Source organism: Herpailurus yagouaroundi, unplaced genomic scaffold (assembly GCF_014898765.1).
Source record: "Herpailurus yagouaroundi ecotype Mexico unplaced genomic scaffold, PumYag 29, whole genome shotgun sequence".
In the NCBI taxonomy this organism is placed as follows: Eukaryota; Metazoa; Chordata; class Mammalia; order Carnivora; family Felidae; genus Herpailurus; species Herpailurus yagouaroundi.
The window spans coordinates 7,536,721-7,555,330 of record NW_024412377.1 but is presented as its reverse complement, the minus strand read 5'-3'; the positions used below and the strand labels follow the sequence as shown (position 1 = coordinate 7,555,330).

General features: G+C 54.1%; 1 protein-coding gene across 1 annotated transcript; it reads right to left on the bottom strand.

Moving 5' to 3' along the window:
* Positions 1–450: 450 nt before the first annotated feature.
* ROPN1L (rhophilin associated tail protein 1 like) lies at positions 451–18,610 on the bottom strand. Its single transcript, XM_040493976.1, has 5 exons — positions 18,160–18,610; positions 13,922–14,045; positions 12,327–12,488; positions 4,896–5,071; positions 451–631 (listed from the first exon to the last, which is right to left on the bottom strand). The coding sequence occupies exons 1-5, from the start codon at positions 18,288–18,290 to the stop codon at positions 568–570; spliced, it is 657 nt and encodes a 218-aa protein (XP_040349910.1). The 5' UTR covers positions 18,291–18,610; the 3' UTR covers positions 451–567.

The following is an 18,610-nucleotide window of genomic DNA, read 5'->3' as shown; positions in this document are numbered from 1 at the left end:
GTGTCCCTGGGATGCTTATTTCTGTTCCGTGGTCTAAATGGTCCACTTTGTTTCCCCGGCGGCCGTGACCCTCTTCCAGCCAGCAGGCCTTCTCCAGGGCCATGTCTCCCGGAACACATCCCACTTCAGCAGAGGACGCTCTTCTTGGGGCGTCTTACGTGTGCTCCCCCCGGGCAGCAAACACCTCACTGGCCGGGAGCCTCCAAGGAGGAAACAGAGTGGCCAGTTTTTACGCCGCCCCTCCCCCTCCCTATTCTGTAGCACCCACAGAGATCGTTTCACTCAGAAAGACTGTTTCCCTGCTGTGAATCCTTCACACGTAAGGTTCTTCAGGAAGCATGTGAAGAGCCATCATTTAGAAGACCCCCCCCCTCCCCCATCCCCGCCCCGCCATGTTTCACTGACCGCACTGAATTTCCACCCGGAGAAAAATTCATGCTACACATGTACGTGGTTAATGACAAGCTGTATTTGGTGCCGACGTTTTACAAAGGCACCACTTGACATTAAGAAGTGTTCTCTTCTGTATTAATGGCTCTGTCTTCTGCACTTTCTCTTCGAAGTTTCCTAAACTTTCCTTGTCAGAATGAAGAAATCTGAAAGTCCTATCATGCCGTTCTTTCTAGAGTCTCTAAATTGGAAACAGATAAAGACACTTATTAGTAATTTCTCACGGCACGCAGTACGATTTTTATGAAGCGCAAAACAACTGAGAAGTTTTACCTAGAAAAATGGATTCTTTCTGGTCTCTAATCAGTCATTCTTACCTCTGAAAAGAAAGCATTCTATTTTCTTGTATAAAAATGGGCATTTATTTCTAGGTGAAACGATCCATACTTTATATGTTTTTCTTCACTGACCCCTCAAATTTTAGTCACTACTGAAACAAAAGTATCCTTCTATTTAAAAAGTTGGTCGGGGGCGTCTGGGAGGCTCAGTCGGTTAAATGTCTGACTTGGGGGGCGCCTGGGTGGCGCAGTCGGTTAAGCGTCCGACTTCAGCCAGGTCACGATCTCGCGGTCTGTGAGTTCGAGCCCCGCGTCGGGCTCTGTGCTGATGGCTCAGAGCCTGGAGCCTGTTTCCGATTCTGTGTCTCCCTCTCTCTCTGCCCCTCGCCCGTTCATGCTCTGTCTCTCTCTGTCCCAAAAATAAATAAACGTTGGAAAAATAAAAAATAAAAAAAAAAAATAAATGTCTGACTTGGGCTCAGGTCACGACCTCAACGGTTCGTGGGTCCGAGCCCCGCACTGGGCTCTGTGCTGACAGCTCGGAGCCTGCTTGGGACTCTCCGTCTCCCTCTCTTCTCTGCCCCTCTTCAGCTTGCGGGCTCTCTCTCCCTCAAACATTAATATATATATAATGTCGGTCCAGTAAAACTGAAAGGGTGTCTTGCGTCTATGAAACTTTGGCATTGACAACAGCATGTCCCTCGATTTTCTTTTTTTAACTAGAGACACTTTTATTTCTTAAGAGATGGTGAACATTAGCAAACTACTATTGTCAGCATCAGTGGATGTAAAAATACTGAACTTCTGCATGGTCGGCGGGGAAGGTGAGAACGGTCTCAGAGGGCTCGTATTTTTACAGGCGAAAGGGACACCGGTTGGTGGCTCTAACCCGTATTTTACCACGAAAGGCAACCATCTCCTACGTTCCCAAGAGGATCCCGCTTGCCAAACAGTCTCCCGCCATGGCTCCTTGGAGACCCAAGAACAGAATCTTGCAGAAGGATGCCTGTCCGCCTGCCCTCTTGCTATCCGGGCTGTGAGGATTTCCAGCCACGGCAGACCCGACGGTCCTCAAGCCGCAGGGCAGAGTGTGCTTGCCGTGTTAGCTGTGCGGACAGCAAGCCAAGGCCCAACCGGAGTGTATTCCCCGCGTGAAGGAAGAGCCATCCACCGAGTGATGGAAGGAAAGCACTGAGTGCAATGTTACGCGGACCTTCCTTGGGAACCAGTGATTCTTCACCTCAGGTAGTAGCTAACGGCTTCAGAACAAATCTCGCCGTGAATGCACCGCGCCAGATTCTTCTGGACACAGGAAGGGGCCACTCCAACCTTCCAGGGGCTTCGCACACCTCCGGGGCGAGGTCCCTGCAGAGCCATCTCAGGGTCAGCCCCCGGGGCACCTCCTCAGCCAGGGGCCCCTGGTAGGCCTGTGCAGCCCAGCCCGTCTCTCCCACGCACACCTGTGGCGCATCAGTGCAAGGTCATGTCCAGCGCCTTTGACTTTGGCAAAGTCAAAGTGTCTCAAACACTGAGGGAATCGTGGAGGGAATCAACGAATTACCGAGTAGAAAGAAATCACTCCCGCTGCAAAAAGAGGCCTACTTGGCAAGTGTGCACAGGTGGGCGGGGAGGGGGCGGGGGTCCGGTGCTCGGCCCCAGGCCCACAGGCCCACAGTCCCAGAAGCCTGTCGCCGACCCCTGCCATCCAGTTAGCCTTCCCAGTCTGGGGCAGTGCTACAGCCTTGCCCTATTTGTCAGCTCTGGTCTGGACCTCTGCAGAAGTTTCCGGAGTCATCATGTCTCTCGAGGGTCTTCTGGCCAGTACCCACCCCCAGTTCCCTCGGTAGGCTCTTCACCGGACACAACCCGGACTCCCTAGAGGCTCTGAACCTCTCCTCCTCCACCACCTGTGGGGGGCAGGCAGGCCAAGGGTCCCCTGGGCACCGCTGGGCGGGCAGACGGCACCGCATCCCGTCGCCACCCTCCACGAACATCACATCAGATGACCTCACAGAGGGACAGAGAGGGGCCTGTAGGAGAGGACTCTCTGAGCAGGGACGTGGGGCAGTCATGCAAAGGGGGTGGGATGTTCGGGAAGAACAAGTGTGCTTGGGGTGGGGGAGCTTGGCCTGCTTGAAACACTCGGGGACCCGTGTGGCTGAAGCACGATGAGCAGGGGTCGTCAAACGCAAATCAGAGGAGCGAGCCTGCGGGTGGGCAGCTGTCAGAGCCTGCGGGACCCGGAGGCCATGAAGGCACAGAGGTTTTCCCTCTTAAAGGCCAGCTGACGGGGCGCCTGGGGGGCTCAGTCGGTTAAGCATCAGACTTCGGCTCAGGTCATGATCTCACGGTCCATGGGTTCGAGCCCCGTGTCGGGCTCTGTGCTGACGGCCCAGAACCTGGAACCTGTTTCGGATTCTGTGTCTCCTTCTCTCTCTGCCCCTCCCCCCCCACAGCTGCACTCTGTCTCTTTCTCTCTCTCTCTCCCAAAAACAAACATTAAAAAAAAATTAAAGGCCAGCTAACTGCAGACGGCTAGAGACAGGGGCAGTGGGAGGTGGGGACATAGGAGTGGAGAGAAGGCCAGAAAGATGTGAGATGGGTCAAGGGGGGGTAGGGGAGGACAGGGGCACCCATGTCTCTGCTCTGACCTCCCTCGTGGGGAGGAGGGTGGCTCGGTTTACGGACAGAGGGAAACCAGGGGGGGAACTCATGAGAAAGATTTCTGTTGGGACACGTTCAGCCTGGCTCGTGCACAGACATCTCAGCGGGAAGGTCAAGTGGGTGGTTTGATACCAGAGTCCAGAGCTGGGAAGCAAGACTGGCTTCAAAACAGGGCTGGGGGGCTGAGATTCCCAGAGGTGGGGGGGGGGGGGGGGACAGCAGGAGCGAGTCTCCGAAAGCCTGGTTCAACTCTGGGATGCTGCTCTCCTTGGCAGGGCGTAAGCTGCCTCCGGGCCACGGGACAGACTGGGTCTGGAGCTAGAGACTGGGTCTGGGGCGAGGTGACAGGACAGGGTCTATGCAGCGCCCACCGTGAGGACCTGAGATCAGGCGCGTGCTCTAAGACTGACACAGGAAGAGCGTGACTGTGACCAGACGAGGTGGGACCAGGAGTCAAGAAGGGGACAGTCCCAGGGCGGGCAGTCCCCTCCTATCACGTGCCACCGGGAGGCAGCCAGGGGTGGTGCTGGAGGTCTCAGGAAAGAAGGGAGGCACCGGGCAGGGCACATTTTAAAACCTCCCGGGACGCAGCCCTGGAGGTGGGGAGCCAGCTGCAGGGGGAGGGGCGCTAGGGAGAGGGGAAGGTGAGAGACATCCACGTGGACATCGGAGAGGGCAGGGGCGAGTCCCCAAGAACTGTGGCGTCAGGAGTGTCGGCAGGAAGGGGGTCACCTGGCGTGCTGTCCCCCAGGAGGAGCGCGTGCCAAGTCAGCAGGCGGCACGTGGGGGAAGGGGCAGGCTGGACGGCGGAGGACATGGGTCCTGGAGGAGGGGGGGCACGACACGGTGCAGGAGGCCGAGCCGAGGAGAGACGGCCACTGCGGCAGCTGGGGAGTCTGGGCGCTGGCCCTGGCCTCCCTGGGCAGGAGGGGAGCAGAGTCTGGTGGCAGGGACAAGGCCTGGTGAGCAGCGGGTGCCCTGCCCCCGCGTGTTCGCCTCTGCTCCCTTGTTCTCAGGGCCCTCAGCCCTGCCTGCGGGCCGGCCATGTCTGTCACTCTGCCAGTCTGGTGTCCGGCCCCTCCCAGCAAAGACAGAAGGGGACACATTCAAGGAACACGGCGGGAAGTCACCCCCCCACCCCCAGGGTCACTGCGGAGACACTTCCATCTTCCGCTTTGACACGCTGTGATGTGAGACCATTTGACGCCCGAAAGAATCAGGATAAATTCTGGATAAACTCATCTTAAAGACAGGATAGACCCTCCCTCTCAAGTGTGAAGAGAACCAGCGTCCCCCCCCCCGGGTCACACCCGGAGAAAAGCCGCCTCCTGCCGTGTGGCTTTCTCTGGTGCGGCCGGGGGGACACCTGGGAGCCGGTGTGCGTGGCCCTTCCCTCCCAGCACGGGCAGGATCCGCAGGAACCCAGTCATCTGAGGAAAAGCGGGAGAAAGGACCCTCTCCGGGCATCAGCACACTCAAATTCCGGGGAGCGCTTGGACTCACACAGTGTCCTTTAAAGTGGCGAGATAGGACTCTGTGTCCCCCTCGGGGATGTCCGAGTCCAACTTGGACAAGTAACGGTAGACGTAGGAGAAAGTCTCAAACGGGATGCGCGCGGGCCCGCCCTCAGGGTCCGTGGTCAGGATCTCACACAGATGCTTCATCGAAGTGTTCAGTGACTAGAGACACGACAGACAGGGGGAAACAATTACCACTTGGCGCCGCTGAAACGGAAGCCTAAGACACCCGCAGAGAAAACGCCGGAGCGTATTTGACAGGAGGTCTCCGAAGGGTACGTTCTCCTCGATCTAAATGAAGAACTGGGTAAGGTTACAATTGCCATAAACAAAGAAAAGGGCAGGTCTGATCACGATGCGATTGGCCTGAAAAGAATGTTAATCCACAGATTTTATTTTATATTAAAAAAAGGCGGGGGGGGCGCCCCTGGGTGCATCAGTCGCTTTAAGCGTCTGACTCTCGGTTTCAGCTCAGGTCATGATCTCACAGTTGGTGAGTTCGAGCCCCGTGTCAAGCTCTGGCACTGACAGTGCAGAGCCTGCTCGGGATTCTCCATCTCTCTCTCTCTCTCTCTCTCTCTCTCTCTCTCTCTGCCCCTGCTTGACTCACACTTTCTCTCTCTCTCAAAATAAATAAATAAACTTAAATACATAAATACATAAATACATAAATAAATAAATAAAATGGGAATGACTCTCCAGGATGTGAGGAAGTATCAGCCCCCTCAAGACGGGCCCCAAGCCAGCGCAGAACTCACCAGCCCCTTCAGCATCACCACATGCCTAGGGGACGGAGCTAACGCTCACCAAGTAGACGTGTCACCTGCCCGTTGGGCTCCGTGCAGGCCCCAGGCAGGGCCGGCCTTGCTCTGGGCCTTGTCTCAGCTCCGGGAAGCACCAGCCCCTTCGCCCCTGTGCACCGTGCCTCCCTCTGCCTGGGTCGGTCACCCCCACCCCCTCCCCGGCTGCCGGTACTTTGGCTTTGAGCCCGAAAGCCAGGCCTGGGAGAAGCCGTGCGTCTCCCACCAAGGCACAAGCTCTGAGCGGGCTGACTCTCTCCAAACCAGGAGGGCTCAAGGAAACGCACTCACGGAGGGGGAGCCACTGCCTACGTCAAGCACAGCGGGAAGGCCCACGCAGAGAGCGCCGGTTTAGTGCTAGACTGTATCGGATCCCTGGTGACCCCACGAGAGCCTCGTGGAGAAGCAGGGACCAGGCCTGTGTGCAGGGGACCAGCTCTTGCGGACTGTAAACTTTCCAGGAGTTTATTGAGAGGGTTGACCTCCCATTGGCAGCTTGAGACCAGCCATGGTGGGAGCATTTACACCTCATGCCAGTCAGGGCCCTTCTCCCCTGCAGAGAGCAGGCTGTTTAGGGGGGTGCACTTGGGAGGAAAGAGTGAGAAAAACACAGATGGGACGGTCACACACGGATCTGCCTGACCGGGACTGAGGCTGTGTAGGGGGACAGGAGTCGGCACTGCTTAGCTGGCCCGTTCACGGCTCCAGTCAAGGTGTTGGCCAGGGTTGGGGCCTCATCCGGAGGCTCGACTGGAGACAGACCTGCCCCCGCCCTGACCCAAGTTGCCGGCGGACTCGCTGCCTCGCGGCCGGCTCTCCGCGGACCCTCACAACAAGGCAGTGCACCTCCACCAGGCTCCAGGAGCTCCACCGGCTTCTCACACTCATGCCAGAGAAGACGCCTCACGCTTGCAGCAGGGAGAGGGGGAGAGGGCTCAAAGGGAGTCAGTGGGGCCCAGCGGCTGAGCGGCTGGCCTGAGGTGAAGCCAGCAGGGCAGGAGCAGTGAACACACCCCAGCAACGTGAAGAGCCACCAGGCTGGTGTGGGGGGGGCGGGGGGTAGATGAGCTGCCACCTTCGGGGACTCCAGGCGCCGGGCTGGGGGCTGGAGGGGAGGAGGCCTGACCAGCCCAGAGCTCCCCATCGCCGTAGCCGGGGCTCCAGGTGTCTGGAAAGCCACTTCCCACACCACCCGGGACCGAGGGCCGCTGGAAACCTTTCAAAGACATGTGGTTTTGTTAGATTTTGCTTTTATGTCCGTCGCAAGCGGGAGAGTCGCCGGTGGGTGTGGCAATGCTGAGCCTCAGGAGGGATGATGGGGACGGAAGCAGCCTTCGCGGAGCAAGCAGATGAGGTCTGAGAAACTGTGGCTCCAACGCTTCCGAGGAGGAGGCATTTAAGGAAAAAGTGCATCAAAACATCCCAGCATCCCTGCCTTGTGCAAAGGCCCGATGATGCTACCGGTGTTAACATTTCTGGCAATGAGATGCACCGCCATTTTTATATCCACGAGGGTTCGGAAGGCAACTTGCCTGGCTTTGTACCTGAGCCAGATTTCTCCGCTTCCAAGGGTTGCTCTCCAGCCAGAAGACCCTCGCAGGCAGGTGCCCCTGCCCCGACTCACTGTCCTGACACAAGCTCTTCTGGAAGGTGTGGCTGCACTTGCTTCTAGCCCGGCACTTAAGTCTGAGCCGTCACATGCGATTCAGGCGGGGACAGGAGACAAAGACAGGCCTGGAGACACCTGCTGTTTCCTGAGCAGCTTCAGGGCACCGGCTCCGTGGAAGCTTCTGTTTCAGCATTTTAGCTGCTCTTGTGGTGACAACAGAGGCACCTCACACCTCCCCCAATCCCCTTTTAGCTAGCGGGAAGTGACAATCTGTGTAACATCGTGACTGATCCCTTTAAAAAGAAGAAGGGGGGTCTCCTCTGAGGTGCGGCCTGATGGCAGCCGGGAGGGAGAGCTCAGTACCTCAAGCAGTGGTGTCACCCCCGCATTTCACTTTGAAAAAGTCTGAGGACCTTTTCACTTCCTTCCTCATCCTCAGGGGTTTTCTCATCTAAAACGCAGGCAGTTCAGTTTGGGGACCTGCGGCAGGTGAGGGTGGCAGACGGGTACTCTCGAGATGGCGGGACTTGGTCCTCGGGAGAAGCCCGTTCGTGAGGGCCGATGCTGCCCATGTCGCCGTCCGGGGAGGAGGGAGGGCCCCCACGTGTGAGCACAGGGACAAGGCCAGTGGAGGCATGTGGGTGGGGTGCACCCCGCCTCTTTCTCCCCCCTGGGGGAGACCCTCAGCAGTGGGGTGCCTGGTGCTGGGGGCCGGAGACCCCAGGGACCCAAGAGCAGCCCTCCTGGTGGAGACAGTTACCAAACTTGTCTGTGACGTGAGGCTCCCACCCACGGCGGGGGGCTGTTTCTTTTCCACGGTCAAATGGTAAAAGGACTTCTCGTGGGCACCTCAGAATGGGCTCAGAGGCCAAGCTGGGAAACCTGAATAGGGGAGCGAGCCAGGACGCTGCCTCCATCACTGGGCCACTGGGGAGATGACCCACTGTGCTTGGAGGTTGTCCTAAGAATTCCAGCTGGGCCCTGCTAGGAGGCTGGCAGGGAGAGCTTTTCAGAGTAAAACTCCTTTTAGGAAATCAAGTGATATTAAGGACAGTCCTTGGGAGTGGTTATTCTCTGAGACAGGAACCTGCAGGCTCTCACACGGTGCCCCAACCCGAGGGCGGCACACTCCTGGGCTCCAGGGAGCCCGGTGGCCGTGCATCGGCAGCGTGGAGCCCGTGGTCTGCGTTCAGATCCCGCTCTGCCACTTGCAATCTGAGTCCCTGAGCCTCCCTCCACAACTAGTCATCCTGCGAGGCCCGGGACGGCCCTTCCGCAGAGGGCTGCTGGAGGATTAAGGAGAATAGAGACGAAGGCGCTGAACGTCCCAGCCCACGGCGAGAACCCTGGACGTGACGCCCATTCGTAAGCGGCGTGTTTTGGACGGAAAATCGCGTTACACACACGCATCCTGGCCACTGGACGCAGAGCAAAGTTCATGCTTCTCAGAGGCTCTCGAGCGTCAGGCCGGTGGTTTGCCATTCCGGGCTTCCTCCCTCAGTGTGGGCGGAGGGTGGCGGGGGCTTCATTCACAACATTTTTTTGTACTAAAAGAGGTCCTCAAGCTTAAAAAAACAAAGCAAAGAATTTTGATCCCCTGCTTCGATGCTTAGGATCACTGCCGGTGCTGCAGAAAAGGAAACTCAAAGATCACGACATGAAATGTCATCTTGCTGGGCAAGCATCGCACGGCATCGGAGCAGGGGGCGGGGGGGGGGGGGGGGGGGGGGGGGGCGGGAGTCACCAGCACGCCCGCCCCGCCTCCCACCTGCCCCGGCAGCGCACACGGCCCGGAACCCCGTTTGTGGCTCGCGACGCGGTAAGCCAGGTGGCGGCGAGGCACGTCTGCCTGTTCTGTCCACTCAGGACGGGGCCCAGCTCGAAGCAGGGTGGGCTCAGCACACGTTTGTGAAGCAAGGGCGGCAGGCAGGCGCGATTCACAGGACTCTGAAGTTTAAGTAGAGCTCTTCTGGTCTTTGCAGAGACCTTGCATTTGATCCCTCTGCCCGGTGATTTCGAAGAGGAATTTGAGAGCACGGACAGCACGGAGGACGCGTCTGCCACCAGCCACGCAGAGACCGTGGATGGAGGCGGCGGGGTCGAGCCCGTTGTGGACACAGCCACTAGATTCCAGTTTACCGGAAAGCCTCTGTGGAAGGTGAACGGGCAGTAATCCGTCGTAAAATACTCGTCCTTTCCTTCCACTTCACCGCTCCGCCTCCTCCCTCTGAAGGGTTTTTAAAAAGCATAAACATAAACGCTAAGATGCCCCACGACACCACAACCGTCCCCTCCGAGGCACAGCTACGGGTTGCTGATGCGCCTCCACGCTGCCCCGCCAACGCGTGGGCATCCAGTGGCCTCTCTCCTTCGGGGCCTGGCTGCCCCGGGCCACCTGCACTCCCCCGCCCCCCTCTCCCTTCCCCACCTACATGGCCGGTGGACCAGAGGGGACGGGCACCAGCAGGAGGGGACCTTCCCTGACCGCCTGGCTCCAGAGTCCACGGCTCACAGCAAGCACTACTGCCGAGGTGGCCTGGCTCGGGGACGGGACCGGACCCCACACTGACCAGCCAGGATGACAGACTTATTCAAGGAGGAAAGGAGGGGCGCCCACGCTGGTGTCCTGGCCCCTTCCCCGGTGTTGCGTTCAGAAGGTGACCAGATGTCTCCACCTAGCGTCCCACCCGACGCGTGGACAAGAGACCCTGTCGCTTGCTCTGGCCTGGCTCCAAATCTAGCGCTTAACCGTCAGGCTTAAAGTGAAAGTGACAAAGGTGGCTCCCCCACAGTATGAAACATTCTACCTTCTGGGAAAATCTGAATTTCACAACTACACCATAAACATCCGTTCAAATATTAGATACTCATTTTACATTATGAAAATCTTGCTTTCACCGGAGTTCCAGATGAACCAAGCAAGGTAACGTTAGCTTCAGTAACGAAATCTGACTTTATCCTTCCCGCCGGTCACATCGGGGCCCGTCTTTGCTGCAGGAGGGTCCCCGGGGCTGCCGTCCTCTCCACGGCTGGTGGAAACACTGCCTCTGGGCCCCCGTGCAGCTCAGTGTGCAGCGTCCAGCCAGCACCTGGCTCTCCTGGGGTTTCCCACTTTCTCACTGGGGCCCTGAGTAGAACCAGTGAACTGTGGTCCATCACAGAGTGGCTATCACACGGCAGAGGCCATGCACGACCTACAGCGGTCTGTAATAATACAGACGGACAGATAAGGAAATCTAACTGGGAGTGAAAAGAAGTTCCAGAAGGTTACTAATAACAGAATCCTCTTTTCATAAAGTTGAAACCAACGAAAATAAAAGAACGTTCTTTCTTTCTTTTTATTTTTTTTAATGGTCATTTATTTTAGAGAGAGAGGGGCACACACAGAATATGAGCCGGGGGGAGGCGGGGGGTGGGGGTGCGGAGAGGGAGACACGGAATCCGGAGCAGGCTCCAGGCTCTGAGCTGTCAGCACAGAGCCCAGTGCGGGGCTCGAACTCACGAACTACGAGCTCATGACCTGAGCCGAAGGTGGACGCTTAAAACCGACTGAGCGAGCCAGGTGCCCCGAGATAATGTATTTCTTGGGGTATGTACGTGGCCCCCAGGAAGCGTGAGATTTGGGATAGCGGTTGCTTCGGGCCAGGGAGGCAGGGGGATCGAACGGAGGAAGAGAGCAGAGGCCCTCAGCAGCGGCGCATTGTTGGTGTTAGCGATCATGTGGGGATCATGGGCGCTTCTGACATTAAATGACTGTCTAAAATTAAAACCGGAGATGAGTGCGTCATGAAACGTGGACTGAATTACTAGTCATGCTCTCTGCGGTGCAAAGACTATAAAAAGGGAGGGCAGAAAACAGGTGGCCATCTCGGCAGTGAAGGGGCCACTTTCCTCCTAAAAACCCCTTCTTCACAAGCGGACAGTGGTAGCTCTTCCTCCCTCGGACCCCGGTGTCTCACAGACTCGAACACTGGAGCTGGAGAGAGAGCGTCCAGATCCCCAAAGAAGTCCGGTCCCTCCTCTCCCCGCCCCACTCGGTTCAGAGACGCCCTTACCTTGGGAATTGGAGAGTCGCCTGTGTCTTGATTCCCAACGGTCGTACTTCAACATAAGCCAAGTTCACAATATCTGTCACCTACTAATCACAGATTTTAACTCAAATATAAACTAACTTTACGCCTCTTCCCACAGAGGAGGAAAATAACATCTGCTTACGAAACGGTGTGTAGTTTCATAAAAAGTCACTGATGCATTCTCTTCTAAAACCCAAATGCCTTTTAATGATATTTTATCTACTTTTTTTATCTACTTTTAATGATATTTTATCTACTGTTAACAATTTTAAAATTGAAGCATTCGTAAGTCTTTAACTTTCCCAAATTAAAATAACTGTAAGCCCAGGGGCACCTGGGTGGCTCCGCTGGGTGAGCATCTGACTCTTGGTGTTGGCTCAGCGTCATGACCTCATGGTTCATGAGATGGAGCCCCACGTCGGGCTCTGCGCTGACAGCGTGGAGCCTGCTTGGGATTCTCTCTCCCTCTCCCTCTCTCTCTCTGCCCCTTCCCTACTCATGCTTTCTTTCTCTCTCTCAAAATAAACAAACATTAAAAAAAAAAGTTTAAAGTAACTGTAAGCCCAAGAATAAGACAGTCAGGGGTGCCTGGGTGGCTCAGTCGGTTAAGCATCTGACTTCGGCTCAGGTTATGATCTCGAGGTTCGTGAGTTTGAGCCCCGCGTTGGGCTCTGTGCTGACGGCATGGAGCCTGCTTGGGATTCTCTCCCCTTTTCTGTCCCTCCTTCACCCGCTCTCGCTCTCTCAATCTCTCTCAATAAATCAATAAACATTGAAAAAAATACGATAGTCTCTGGAAAAAAAAAATTGCTTCTCTTAGACAAAGTGAGTAAAGTAATGAGAGTGTTTCCTTCAGTTACTGAAACACCTCCATTATTTTCAAGCCAGGCCTATGATTACCCAGGATGATTAATACACTACTTGTAGGTACGTACCCCACCAAGCATGCTACATCCGAGCGCTAAAAATTTTATCCACTCGATTTTGTTTTCGCAAGGATCCAGCTGCAGCAGAGTTCTGAAGTTTTCTACTGGCAGGCACAGATTTTTCCATTTCTGCTCAAGATGTGCTAATTCCACATACTGCTTGTGGCTACACTGTATAGAAAACACAGTATGACAAAATCAGTACGTTTTTACGTCTGCAAGTATTAAGGTTTAAAAACCCGTGAAACATAATGCCGATGAATCTTTAAACTCATCCCAGGCGCACAACTGCATGCTGGGAAGAGATGAGCTCTGAATTCACAACACAGAGAGCCCGGGGAGAGCTGGGTGGGAAGGTGTGTGGGGGGATGCTCGCCCGGCAAGAGGGCGCGGCGAGCCGATATCGGCACAGTTAACTTCTCAAAAGGAGAAAGGACGGTGAGGTCAATACGGCCTCCCGTTGTGACTTAGGAAAACGGGCGCACGCACACGGGGTAGGTGATTCTCTGTGGTCTGTGTGAAATGCTTCGCAAGAAAAAATAAACTTCAACTCTTAAAAACTGAGAACAGACTGAGGGTTGATGAGGGGGTGGGAGGGAGGGGAGGGTGGGTGAGGGGCACCGAGGAGGGCACCTGTTGGGAGGAGCGCTGCGTGTTGTACGGAAACCAATGTGGCGAAAGATTTCATATTACAAAAAAAATAAACTTCAACAAACAAAATGAAAACATTTCAAATCCCACCCGCTCCATGTGTTAACAGTTAAATAAGAGAAATTTGAAAACTGAAAACAAATTCATTCCTTCTACTTTTTGAAACAATCTGTGAGAACTGGTAACTACCGCGATGTGCTAATGGTCTTGAACGTGAAATGCTTTGAGCAATTTTAGCGTGACTTTTCCCGAGCTACCCCTTTCGATGGTTATTCGTTTTTCCCTCCAGATTTCCAGAAGTCAGCGTATCTGGCACAGAAGCACGGTAAGTCAAAAAGTGTAATGGGGACAAATCACTTTAAAGATCAAGGTGATACCACTGATGTCATTTTTAGCAACACAACGCAATCATTAGGATTGCCAAGCTTGGCCGGATAACACACAATCTGGTAACTCGTTTCTCTGAAAGCAAGATGGTGGGTCGGGAGAGCACCGGCCCGGGACTCTTGCGCAAGACTGTGTGGGTAGGGCCTCGCCCATGCCCGGGGTCTCTGGACGAAGGACACCAGACGTCAAAGGGCGCTCTGCTGTTCAGATTAATGAGGCGGCAAATTATTTCTTTAGCACATACGAAACTTTTATAAACATATTTCAAGAAGAGACTTGCAGCCCCCATGTTTGGAGTTGAATGTTCAGACTTGTAGTCCAGGAGCATCTAGCGTTGTACTTTGGTATTTAAAAGAAATTATATTTCACTTTCCTACAATCTAATCACGAATAGCTATGTTGGGTTCTTTCAACTAGAGAAAGAGCACTGAATACAACGGATCCCTCCTTTGACTAAATCTTGCGGGTTTGCACGGGGAACGGAGGCCTCGCAAAGGTGTTGGGATGCGTTAACGCAGCCACGCTTTATCTCGTGGAGCCGACAGATTAACAGAGACCCCTCATACCTGCTTGTGCAAAACTTTCAGGAGTCCTTGAGTCAGGCCTGTGTCCGTTTTCTGAGTGGCCACGGGCATTTCAATTCTGTCCTTGACAGGAAGCGGATCTCCTCTTGACAAAGCTGAAAAATACCTAACAGCAACAGATGTCCCTGAAGGCTCGTCGATACACAGAAAGCACTGTAATGAATGCGGTCTCCTAAATGACCCCCAATGCCTGGAACCCCTCCAGGGGTCTTGGCTCCTCTACTCGGCTCTCCAACTTAACCCTCTCTGCGTGCCTCAGTTTCTCTGTCTGCAAAACTGATAATGGCAATCCCTGTTGTAGGGCCCCTAGGAGCACTGAGCTCAAGCCGCAGCGGCCATCAGGCCAAGGGGCGGGGGGGCTCCCGAAACACATGTTATCATCAAGCAAACACTATGAGGGGTCCTGGAATGCGGCCAAAGAAGGTCGGAGATTTGGGACGGCAGTGACCCAAGGGCAATGCCACAGTGCAGTCCTTCCACTTTGACAGCTGGCATCTGGCCCTCCCTTTGGTTGGCCTGGCTGCCTTCCAAGGGGCCTGACTTCGACCATCTCGGTTCAGCCCGACACGGTCCTGGATCAGGGAGGTCACCTGTCTGCCCCACTCCTCTAAGTCAGAGGCCACCCTCCCCCACCCTTCACGCTTTCCTGCCTGGTACCTTGTTTTAGTAATTTTTTAGGAAACTGCTTTATTAAATTTAACAATTTAGCAATAATAGCAATTAATTTAATTAATTTAGTAATTAACAGTAACAATTTAGTAGTGGTTTTAGCATTGTTTCCCCTTTCCCTGTTCCTTTCTGGGGTGGGAATATGGGTGCTTACATCGGTACCAATACTGCCTCTAGCGGGACAAGTGAGGGCATGGAACCAGTTTAGGGCAACAAGTCAGGATGAGACACACACTCGGCTTCTGTCTGGTGGGGACGGGGAGGAGGCACCAGGCGAGCCAGGGGTGGCCAGCCGCTGAAGGCAAGTCACCGGCCACTCTCATGGCTAACACAACAAAAAGAAACAATATACACAGCGAAATGAATGGCAAATCCTCCGCAAGGCCAACAGGTCATAATCGAAAAGGTCTGAATAACGAGGGGCGCCTGGGCGGCTCAATCGGTTAAGCGTCCGACTCTTGACTTCAGCTCAGGTCACGACCTTGCGTTTTGTGAGTTCGAGCCCCGCACGGGGCTCTCGTATTGGCAGTTTGGAGCCTCCTTGGGATTCTCTCTCTCTCTCTCTCTCTCTCAAAAGTAAACTTAAAAAGTAATAAAAGATATGAGTCATTAGAAACACCTCTGATTATGTAACAGAGATAGCCGTAGCTAGGTATTTGATAGGCTAACAGAAATTTTGTACCTCGTCTCCTTTTCCTCTCTCCGCCCATATTTTGTTGACCTAACACAAGGGCAGCAGTGAGAGAGACAAAGGTGGACAGGAAGAAGTAAGGTGACAGGGGCGAGGCATGGGTGTGTAGCTTTGTCATATTGTTCCTAATTAGGGTTTTCGCCTATTTGGGGGACTTTATTCCTCATCACCGATCAAGCCACTCACCCACCTCCACACAGCCTCTAAAGCAGGTGGTCCTCAACAGTTCTCCCTTCTCCTCCCCAGGAAGGCCCTGGCAGTTTCTGGAGACATTTCTGGTCGTCACAGGAGGGGGTGGATGGTGCGACTGGCCTCTAGTGGGTACAGGCCAGGATGCTGCAAAGGGCCCTGCTAGGCCCAGACACCCCCACCAGCCCCACCCTCCCCCCAGCCCCCAAGCAATTGTCCTGTCCCAAGTGTCAACGGTGCCCAGGCTGAGAAAGCCTGCGTTAGGGGCGAGCCCCGATGTGCTAATTCCCTGGAGGCCCGTGCGGCAGAAAGCAGCCTATAGCATTGAACCAATTCTTGCCCCAGTCATACCGCACGACGCACAGGCGACGTAACAAGGTACGGCCAACTAGCTGTTGGGTCAGAGCAGAGAACACAGGCTGGGGAGCCAGGCCGAGCCGCCTCTGCCACCTGAAAGCCTCGTTTGTAACGTTCGTTAACCTGAACGCCTCCTGGAGGCTTCTGCAGTTACCTTCACAGGCATCCTGATTTTCTGCTTTTCCTCCTGTCACCATCCCTTTGTCCGGATGCCATTCCTCTTCCTGGAATACCCTTGCCTTGTCTTTTAAAGTTTTTTGTTTGTTTGTTTATGTATTTTGAGAGAGAGAAAGAGACACAGCATGTGCAAGCAGGGGAGGGGCAGAGAGAGAGGGGGAGAGAGAGAGAGAGAGAGAGAGAGAGAGAGAGAATCTCAAGCAGGCTCTGCACGGTCAGCACCAGAGCCCAATGAGGGGCTCGATCTCACAAACTGTGAGATCAAGACCCAAGCCGAAATCAAGAGTTGAGCATCTGACTTCAGTTCAGGTCATGATCTCGTGGTTCATGAGTTCCAGCCCCATGCCGGGCTCTGTGCTGACAGCTCGGAGCCTGGAGCCTGCTTCTGATTCTGTGTCTCCCTCTCCCTCTGCCCCTCCCTTGATTCTCTGTCTGTCTCTCTCTCTCTCAAAAAGAAACATTAAAAGACTTTTTTAAGAGTTGGATGCTTAACCAACTGAGCCACCCAGGCTACCCTTGCCTGGCTGTAACCTCAAAGACCAATTCATCCTCTTCTGAGCAACATCTCTCCCTAACAGATTGTCTGGTGACAGCTGGGACCTGGCTGAGACCATTTCACACACACTACTTAGTGAATAATGCTTCCTTTAACTCCTCAACTCCAAAATTGTTCTCGAGAGAAAACAGTTGCATGGCACATCCAGAAAGTTCTCAGTTGAGCCTTTTAAAGTGAAGCTTAAATTAAAATAATTTAATGTTCCAAGAAAACAGTGACTCAATCTTGGAATGTTCTGTCCAGTACAAATAAACTCTTACATGTCCTACTTTCATTGATGCTTTAATGACGGTTAAAACCAGGGCCATAATTTTTTTTCTTTGGGGGTAAGAACCCAGAGAGAATCTATCAGAAGCAACCGACAGAAGTGTTTGTCACAAGGCAAAGCACTGGATTGATAAGCAGCCTTGTGTGGTAGGTTCTGTAAGAGCCTCAAAGATATCCAGGTCCTAATCCTGGAGCCTGCAGATCTCATTTTGTGTGGTAACAGGGACTTTTGTAGATGTGAGTGAGGATTCTGAGATGGGAAAACTGAATTATCTTGAGGGGTCCTAAATGCAATCACAAGTGTCCTTGGGAGAGGGAGGCACAGGGAGAGACTTGGAGATGCCACACTTCTGGCTTTAAAGACGAAGGGGCCATGAGCCATAGAACACAAGGAAGGCAGTTCCAGAAGCTGGAAAAGGCAAGGCAAGGGACTGGATTCTCCCTAGAGCCTCCGGACAGAAGCCGTGACAGCTTGACTACAGCCAGGCGAAACTGATTTCGGACTTGCAGCCTCCACAACTGTAAGAGAATACATGCCTATTCTCTTACATACATAATACATGTTTTAACCCATCAGCTTTTGTGGTTATTCGCTAGAGTAGGCCACAGGGAACTAGGTCACCTTGGTTTTACAGGTGAGAGAAACTGGATATGCTGGTTACTAAATAAAACGTTTACATTCATACTGGTTCTTGGGATCATAAAACTGAGTTTCTAAGTCTGTTTCCTGAAAAGGACAAAGAACTTTCCTTTCAAAACCAAATGGGTTTATTTTAATGGTTTTAAGGTCTGTTTGCAACTTTAAAATTAGGGAAATAGTATGTTTGCTGCAAGAAATATTTGCCTTCTGTGAACTAAGCTGGGCGAAGTCTAACCTTTACAGCAGCCTTGGGAAAATCACCCCAACATGACTTAGGTCGTTTGGGTTCTAATAAACTGACCCAGGTACCTAACCCTGGGAGGAACCTAGCCCTAAGATTCCTTCTTGTAAAAAAAAAAAAAAAAAAAAAAAAAAAAAAAAAAAAAAAAAATCACTTTACATATAAAATACAGGGTCTGCAGTGGTTTGGTCTTCTAAGACAATGCAGAAACTTTTTTACCCGACGCAACTGCTTTGTAAGTTTTACTCTGAGTAAGTACCACTCTCCCACGGTGGAGTTGTCATTACTTTGCAGGACAGTGAGCATTCTGCAGTAATTTCTGGGAAGGTCACCCAACCATGATGCTTCCTAGACGCTCAGGTGTAGACACCAGCTGGGGAAGGTGTCCTGGGCGTCGGACCACGCGAAGCGGCCGGCTCTCCCAGGCGCTTACCCCGCGGACCACTGCAGCACGTCGGCGGGCTGGGTGCGGATCGCAGCCTTGGTGAACTGCTTCAGGATGTCGGGCAGTTCCGGGGGAATGTGGATCTGCTGCGCGCAGAACATGGTGTCGGGAAGCGGCATCGCTCTCCGCAGACCGGGACCAGGCTGCGAAGAATCAAGGTGCGCTGCGTGTGGGGGCGTGAGCCTCGGGGCGCAGGCGCAGCTCAAGGGTCTGGCCGCCCAGCCTCCCCGGATCTGGAGCCTGGAGGGGACCTGGGGTTTGTGGCGGGGCCGGGCTCCCGGACTTGGGGGGCGGGCCAGGAGGCCGGCTTCGAGAGGTCTGGGGTGGCCGGCCGGGTCTTTCAGCCGCTCCTCCTCGGGCTCCTCGGAAAGTGAAGGCCAACTGCCCCTTCTAGTCACAGCCCGGAAGCGCCAGCGGCACCCATTGTGTCGCAGAGGTA